The sequence below is a fragment of the Rhagoletis zephyria genome, unplaced genomic scaffold, assembly GCF_001687245.7.
Source record: "Rhagoletis zephyria isolate East Lansing unplaced genomic scaffold, Rhagoletis_zephyria_1.1 Rzeph_scaffold_00380, whole genome shotgun sequence".
NCBI classification, from domain to species: Eukaryota; Metazoa; Arthropoda; class Insecta; order Diptera; family Tephritidae; genus Rhagoletis; species Rhagoletis zephyria.
In genome coordinates, this window is record NW_016157464.1 from 128,536 (window position 1) to 137,192 (window position 8,657).

General features: G+C 34.5%; 2 protein-coding genes across 3 annotated transcripts; both read left to right on the forward strand.

Moving 5' to 3' along the window:
• The first annotated feature begins 2,654 nt into the window (after positions 1-2,654).
• On the forward strand, positions 2,655-4,483 carry LOC108359377 (uncharacterized membrane protein DDB_G0293934-like). Of its 2 annotated transcripts, XM_017611218.1 has the most exons (3): positions 2,655-3,486; positions 3,555-4,285; positions 4,354-4,483. In XM_017611218.1, the coding sequence occupies exons 1-2, from the start codon at positions 2,820-2,822 to the stop codon at positions 4,247-4,249; spliced, it is 1,362 nt and encodes a 453-aa protein (XP_017466707.1). In that variant the 5' UTR covers positions 2,655-2,819; the 3' UTR covers positions 4,250-4,285; positions 4,354-4,483. The 2 variants fall into 2 exon arrangements, with proteins under 2 accessions (XP_017466707.1, XP_017466706.1); XM_017611217.1 differs by having other exon boundaries at positions 2,656-3,486; positions 3,555-4,483.
• Positions 4,484-6,233: 1,750 nt separating this feature from the next.
• Positions 6,234-8,454, forward strand: LOC108359378 (uncharacterized). The gene is made up of 3 exons (XM_017611219.1): positions 6,234-7,609; positions 7,680-8,290; positions 8,321-8,454. The coding sequence occupies exons 1-2, from the start codon at positions 7,036-7,038 to the stop codon at positions 8,264-8,266; spliced, it is 1,161 nt and encodes a 386-aa protein (XP_017466708.1). The 5' UTR covers positions 6,234-7,035; the 3' UTR covers positions 8,267-8,290; positions 8,321-8,454.
• Positions 8,455-8,657: the final 203 nt, after the last annotated feature.

An 8,657-nucleotide genomic window follows, 5' to 3' on the forward strand; every position in this document is an offset into this window, starting at 1 on the left:
TTTCTTATGAACTGCAAACGGACCATTACCGAAAACATTCTAATACATACAGATAGCATATTAGTGTAAAACTGATTTCTTTTTTTGAAGCAAATCATTTTTTTTTTTGTATCTATATTTTAACTTGATTAGCAAACAACTAAAGTGAAAATTGCCTCGTAAACAAAGTGCAGACGTGTGTAGTCACCATTGAAAAAATATCAAAAATTGTGTCGAATGAAGAGGCCATCACTGAAACAAACGCTTATTTTTAGGGACTTCAGAAAACATATTACATATTTGGAAAGAATAGAAAAAAAATTTAAAAGCTGTGAAACGAATATATCGAACTAAATATCTTTTATTCAAAAAGTCACTGACTTTTCAAATTGCCCTCGTATTATTTTTCAAATTAATAAAGCTTTGAGAACGTTATGCACAATATAGACATGTATGCACTTCTACAACAATATTTTTTGCTTTCGAATTGATAAGAACAAACGATAATGACACTTTTACTTGAAAATATAAAAACCGGATCTTCTATGAAATCAAAAATAAAAAAAACGAAACGCAATAGTCTTTCGGTCAAAATGAATAATTAATTAAGTCAACTCAAATATACCTAAATTGTGTACACCACCTCATTCTTTCAATAGAACTGCGTATTTAGGCGAAACCCCAATTTTCCTAACGTACTGTAACAAAAATACACTTAGAATAAAGTTTCGATATACCAATATTTTTAAACAAGTAATTTTTAAGCAATAAACAAAACCGACTTCAGTTCTTATACAAAAAAAGAAATATATATATATACATATTTCATGATCCAGTGATCTGATCTAAACCATATTAGTATGGGTAACATACACAAAAAAAAACAAAAATAAATAAAAATGAATATATTCCGATGAACTGATAACCTGCCCCTTTTTTGGAAGTCGGTTGAAAAGGGCTTAAGTGTGCATTGGAGGTTGGTTTTCTGAAAGTTCTGAGTTCTTCTACATATAAGAAATATAGTGAGAATACACTATTCTGCTGAATTAACTGTACAAAACCACAAGTAAAATGTCAAAAAACTCCTTCTCATAAACGCCCGAGTCTGATACAATATTCTTTATTTTCACTTTTATTTCAACATAGTTTGATTAAAAGAAAATTACTGATAAGAAGAAAATATTTCACACAAACAGGGTTGAAATTAAAAAAAAATCCTGTCCGTATTTTCTTTGCAAGTCAAATATTAGTGGCGTAGTAGTCATAGTCAACTTATGTACAGTAGTCGAAAAAATTATAGCCTCACCAAATTTTGACAAGTTTTAAAATATTATTTTAGCTGTTATATAAATTTGGTTAGTTTTTATAGTTTATTCTTTAAAAACATTATTTGCCGAAATTTGATGCAAATCTTATACCATTTGTGTAAATACCCAAATATGTTTCTTTATCCTAATACAAAAAATAATGTGTTGAAAATTTTCAATAGAAGATTGCTGTATTGTACCAATCTTTTGACTACAAGAAAAAATTGTCGCAATTTTTTTTATTTTGTACCAATAGCCCAATATAAAAATGCACAAATCTGAACAAATGTACCAATCGGGTGGCACTGCCTTAAAAACAAAACAAAAAAAAATTAAACAAAAAAAATAAAATTCGACAAATTTTCGCAAAAATTTCGAGTTTTAGTTAGATTCTGAGTATGCAGTTTTGTAGCACATTGAATTTTGGTATAATAAAGTACAAGTTCCAAATGGCTAAAAATTACGGTTAATTTCTATGAATTTTTAGGAAAGCTCGAAATTTGTACGAAAGTTTGTTGAATTTTTTTAATAATGCACATAGTTGGAAACTTGGATTTACACGGATAAAGAATGAACTACATTTTTATACAAAAAAAACTAACCAAAATTAAGTAACAACAAAAATAAAACTAGGCAACAAATGGTTCGGCTATAATTTTTTGGCCACTGTTTGTATTGTTTTATACATTTAATAGCTCTTTTGACAGAAAGCACTTGTTCGAGTCCTAAGGCGCGAAATTTTTTTTCATTTTTTTTAATTGTTTTTTTTTAGCTTAATTTTCTTTTGATTTTTAGATTTTGTTATTTTAAAAAGAAAAATGTATTTAACTAAACTTTTTAATTTAATTAAACTTTTAAGAAGAAAATTTTCGAATTTACTTTATTTTAGTTCATTTATTTTTTTAATATAGTTTTTAGATTTTAAATTTTAGAAAAGAAAATATATTTTCTTTTTATTAAGAACAATTTTCTTTGCATTTAATTTTTTTGAAATTATTTTATATTTTTTTTTATTAAATTCAATTTAAAATTTTAGTTTTTATTTTTTTTTTTTAAGAAAAACCAACTATTTTTTTTTTTTTTAGAAAAATGATTGCTAAAAATTTAATATATATACTGGAAACCATGTATTTTCAATTGGTCTTCTTCCTGTATCAAAATATGAGTTTTCACAAAAAGTGGACTTAGGAAATTTTCGCGCTGAGCTAGCGATATATTCAGGTAAATACATGTGTACGTATATGTGTAATAATTCATCCACACACCATATTTACTTAGGCTTTTGTTATTCAAAACCAACACCAACATCACTTCATAGAGATAAGTTTCCGAGTCTCAGATTTCGATACCCTACAATCTGTCATAATTTTCAATGTGCAGTCCTACATTCACTTAAACAACTGCACTCAAGTCGATGCTTTAGTCAAGTTTTAATCGGGAATTAGGCAACATTAATTTCGCTGTATTAGAAACAAAAATAAATTTCAATTTATTCGAATAAAAGTTGAGCGGTGGCCAGAATTTTGTGGAAGAATGTTGTTGAAAATACATTTTCTTTTACTAATTTTTACAATGGCTACTATTGTGCTAGTAGTAGAAACGCGTGGAGGTCAACATCGCCACAGTTCGATAGAATCTTCCGCTTATAGCCGCAATCAAAAGAAACATGGCTCGCCAAGTAGCAACAGCATACGCCGTAAAGTCGTGAATGGCTCCGCCGTCCATACCAACTTCATAAAGGCAATAACTTCAGGACATAAAGTTAACGAAAAGTTGGCAAAATTTCGATCGCGGCATCGAAGCAGTCACAGAAGTCGAAGTAGTCATAGTAGTAGCCGTAGTAGCAGTCACAGCAGCTCTAGTTGGCCTAAAAGCTCTAACGGCCACAGCATCTTCAGTAGCTCCAGCCGCCACCACAGTTACTCGCACGCCGATACACCGCATACAAGCTACCACAGTTATAGCCAATCCCACACACAGCCGCACCGCCCCAATGCGCAGACTCACAAGAACACCTGGAATTTGCATGGATCCAGTGCAGCGGCTGACCACAATACACATGGTACAAATTCTCCCATATCCCACACTTGGGGTGGTCATCAGTTGCCACCAGGCCATATCTACGTTGCGCAACCTTCTGGTATTCCTTCGAGTGCGGTTTACTACGCGCAACCTCCGACGTATAGCAGTCGTAAAAATGGTAAGAAAGAGGAAAAAAATACGATTACAAATAAAAATGCAATGCACCTTTTTTAAATTTCCTTTAAGATGCCGACGATTTTATAAATGGTTACCTAATCGGGCATAGTCTTTCCCAACAAAATCGCCATTCCCATCACCATTACTATCATCATCGTTCTCAAAGTCCACAGCCAGCCGGCAGCAATGACTTCACAGATGCGAAATCCGTTTCAGAAAGCAACAAAAATAAAACTGTCACCGATACAAATAAAATCAACAACACAAATCAAACTCACTACTGGCCTACAGATGTTCAAGTACTCTTGGCTCCCTTGAACAATTCACTACTCCCTGAGAATATCCATCCAATGCACCAAGATGCCATATTCAAGAGCCCACCAATTCATATCGCTCAGACGCTTACAGCAAATAACTTAACGTTTGAGCTACCAGCGGCCACTACAGCGTTGCCAGATGTATCACCAGCCAATGGCATAATCTGTATGCCTTGGCTATTTAACGAAACCGATCCCACTCATCCGGAACGTATTGTAACTATTGAGAAAACAGTTTGTTTCCCAGCTCCATCACCACCACCGCCGCCGACAACAACACCTTCATCATCATCGTCCACGACTACAACAACAACGGAAGCTTCAGTAGATGAGTGCAGAGATGTAGTCTGTCCAAATTTCCTTGACTTCAACTCATTTACACTAGATACAAATTTGTGTTGCTTTACGGACAAAAAACTGTTGTCAAATATTGGACTTTTTGGATAATACGTTTTCAGACCGATTATGAAACTTTTAAGTATCCAAAAGGTAGTAGTTTATATCGATAAGTTAAAAAACTTGAATTTGAAATTTTTTTTTAATATTCGTATTTAAGATTGTCGCTAATAAAAATATGAGAATTGCTGGATTCGGAATCATATTCAGATTTATTTCAAAAATATGCAAAATTTGCACTTTCAGGATTATAAACCGATCAAAAAAATTAATTAAAAAAGTTTCATTTCCGTAGCGCCGCACAGGGGTACTCATTATTTTCTTCTTTGTTTTGAGCTTTCATGAACTGACAATTAAGACTAAGTTCGCGGTACAATATTGACAAGGCTTGGAAAAACCCCTTATCTAATGTAGAGTTACGAAAAACTCCGAAAATGTCAAATAAATAAAATACGTATAATCCAGAGAATTTTTGAAAAAATTGGTGAAATTAGGAAGTGCTACGGAAAAGTACGGAAAGATCACGAAAAATCAAAAAAACACTAAAAATCATAAAAAGTCGCAAAAGTCTCAAACCGTGGCAGGAAAAAACAGAAAATTTTAGCGGAAGAATACAGACATCTAAAAAAATTCTAGAAAGTACCGAAAAATAAAACACGTAAAATCCAAAATGTCTCGGAAAAACACGACGAATAACGAGAAAACACATAGTCTTTCAAAGTTCCGAAAGAAAAAAAAATAAATCGGAATATTTAAACAAATATACCTACAAATATAATTCAGAAATATACAGTCAGCGTCAAAAATATGAACACACTGAAGTTTTGACGATTTTCTTCATATTTATTTTCTATAAATTTTTTTTTTTTATAAAAATATAACTGATTTTTCCAATATCAATATCATATAGAACTCGGGAAAATTCAAGAAATACCAAATAATTTCCATACAAATTTTCAACTTTTCAATTCGATTTTTTAGAGAGTATCTACGCAGTTTTGTAGCCCATTAAATTTTAGCAAATTAAAGTGAAAATTTTAAGTCTCTAAAAATTACCGTTGATTTTTGAGATTTTTTTTTTTTGTTAAGGGTGTTTCGCGTTTTCTTCAAAATAACGCATGAACAAATATGAAAGAAAATGCCATAGTTGCCAACTTGGTGCTTTAAGCACTAGATTTAGTGCTTTTTGAAAATTAAAACGCAAAAAAAAAAAATTTAATGCTTAGTGCCTTTTTAGTGCTTAACCTTACATGTGTAAAGCTGTGGCAGCAATGAATTTACCAGAAGCTACAAATTTAAATGCATTAAAATACAACCATGATTGATAAAAAGCTGAAGTCGCGAACCAACCCAACTTGTTAAATTGCATTCGCGTTGAAAATGCTTTTACGCAGGTAAGTTAAGTATTTCTTTTTTTCTTATCTAATTATTTGTACAAATTTTGTTTTTTTTTTACCTCCTGAGTATGGCAACTCTCTTAAAGCACCTCAAAAAACACTATTCAGTTTGACACTTTAACTTGTGTATAATTTAATGAAATTCGAAACAGGTGGCAACCTTTTAAAAAATATTTTCAAACTTCGAGCGTATTAAACATTTTTTCGTCTGGCATCCCTGGCACTCATATTGTGGTATATATATTCCAATTACATAATTCTCTTAATTCAAGTAATATTTGAATTTTCAAATAGGGTGCAACCCTCCAACATATTTACTCCAGCTTTAGAGAAAGTCGATATTTTGCATACTTTCCAAAAACCTTTAAAACAATATTAACTGGCACCCAAACTCATAAAAAGTAATGATGACCTTAAATGCTTTATAATAGAAATTTTGTATGAAAATCTTTTTTTACCTTCCTTTTATTAACTCGGGATGTAATATTGATGCGCCTAAAAGATGCAGCGATTTCTATTCTCAAGTTACATACCTGATGACAGTACGAATGGTAATTATAATAGGGAGGTTTTAGTTTTTTAAACTATAATTTTATTATGAATGGGGTCATACGAGTTTTGGACGGGAGTAGCAACACAAAAATACTCTTCGAGGCGCAGTGAAGCACGCCGCGTATCTGCTAGTGTAATATCTACAGATTCTCGTATATATGCATGTCAGATTTTCAAATCAAATTTTCAACATTTAATTTTCGTAATGCAATTTATTTATTACTATGATGAAAATTAAATTACGGGCTTTATGTGATTTGAATGACTTTACAATTTATTCCTGCCCACCGGGTTGTCGTAATGAGCAGCACGCAAACGTGACCTGGCGACTTCTTAGCGTTACAAAACCTTGCTGACGATCCTCCAAAAACACACATTTGCCGGACATGTACTATTTTATCTGTCATTTGTCAGCCTGATATGTAAATTGAGCTATTAACTTATTGTAGCATTTCCAGCGGGCACAGATACTCATCTAATTCCATAAAATTTGCGCCAAGTGGCAAGTATGTATGTCCATACATTCATATGCGTGTCACATTTACAGCTTTAAATTAGTTTACGCTCTTGTTGTTCAAAAACAATAATAACTTTTAGATTGTTCTTAATAGATACATATAAGGTGCCTTGCGAGTTCAAGATGTCAACGCGCTACACACAGTCGTTGATTTTTGAAAAAAAAAAAGTTAGTGAAAAAAATAATGACCCAGCTGTAGCTCAAATTCTTCAGTATACGATTTCAGTTTTATCATTTCTTCAATCAAGTAATCACTGTAGTCAAGCTTGAAGCGTCGCTCTGTTAGGTACACAGCAGCGGCAGATGGACAATTTTACTTTTGCTGCATTCAAACAAAAGGAAATTCCTATTTATTTAAATAGAGAAAGTGAATGAAAATGTCGCTTAAAATAATTGGACTTTTAGTAATTTTTGCACTCGCCACTATTGTGCTAGTGGCAGAAGCGCGCGGTGGCCGAGGACGCGGTGGTTCATTCGGCACTACATTTTATAGACGCAGTCATAAGAAGCACAGCTCCTCAAGTGGGACCAGCTCGCGCCGCAAAGTCGTCAGTGGCTCACCAGTACATACCTCATACACGAAGGCACTGATTGCTGGTGGTCACAACACCGATCTTAAGTTGGGCAGCAGTCACAAAAGTTTTAGTAGTCACAGTAGCAGCAGCAGCAGCAGCAGCAGCAGCAGTCACATAAGACACCCATACCGGGATGCATCGCATACAAACTATCACAGCTTTAGTCAATTTTACACACAGCCTCGCTCGAGTAGATACGGGTCGAGTGCAGCTCACCACTATAATACGCTGAGTGCCAATTCTCACCTGTCGCACACTTGGGGTGGCCATCAGTTGCCGCCAGGACATGTATACGTTGCGCAACCGGCGCGCATGCCGCCCAATTCGGTTTACTATGCACAACCGCCGCGGTATCGGAGCAGCGCTGATGGTAAATATGAGCAGAAAAAAAATTTAAAATAAACTCACATTAAATTTCTTTCTTTCTCCTTCAATTAAAGATGCAGCGGACTTCGTACTAGGCTACCTTGTTGGTCGAAGTCTTACACATCGTAATCATCATCAGCATTACTATCAGCACTATCAGGAGCAACAACCCACCAACGGTCAAACTGTAAACACAAAAGTTAACTTAGAAAACAATACGGCAACAACAAGTGACTCCGCTTCAAATGAAAACAACAGCAACACAATAAATCAGACTCACTACTGGCCTACAGACTTTGCTGTGTCATTGGCGCCTTTGAACGAGTCGCTGCTTGCGGAAGACATCACCTCATCACCCCGGGAAGCCGTATTCAAAAGCCCACCAATTCACATCGCTCGCTCGCTTAAAGTGGATAACTTAACATTTGAACTGCCAACAGTCACTGCAGCGCCGCCAGATATGCCGCCCACAGGTGGCATAATCTGCATGCCTTGGCTATTTAATGAAACCGATCCCATTCAGCCGGCGAATATTGTCACAATTGAGAAGACAATTTGCTTCCCAGCACCATCACCGCCGCCGCCATCAGCACCACAAACTACACCGCAATCATCCACGGATCCGATTGCTGGAGATATTGCAGTTCGAATCCTACAATAACAACAACTTAAATTACGGCAGCGAAGGGCAGATACATATGTATGCTGCGTTTAAGTTTTAGAAAATGTTCATGGTTTTCAACTCTATAAAGTATTTTTCCACATTTTTACATTACTTATTAACTTTTGTACAATTTGTATTTCCTTGCTGAGTGCAAACATATATTAAAATCAAACTTCGAAAATGTATTCCTAGGTGCTTGATTTATATTTTTAAATAAGGACAGCTATAGATTGGCGTTTACACATATGTTAGTGTTTGGCCGAGCTTCTCCTCCGATTGGTGGCACGCGCGGAGGACGCAGGCGGACGCAGCTAAAATTTGTTTGTTTAATAGATTAGCGTCTGTAGAGTAGTTTTATATCGATAACCTTTGACCTCTCGGCGCCGCA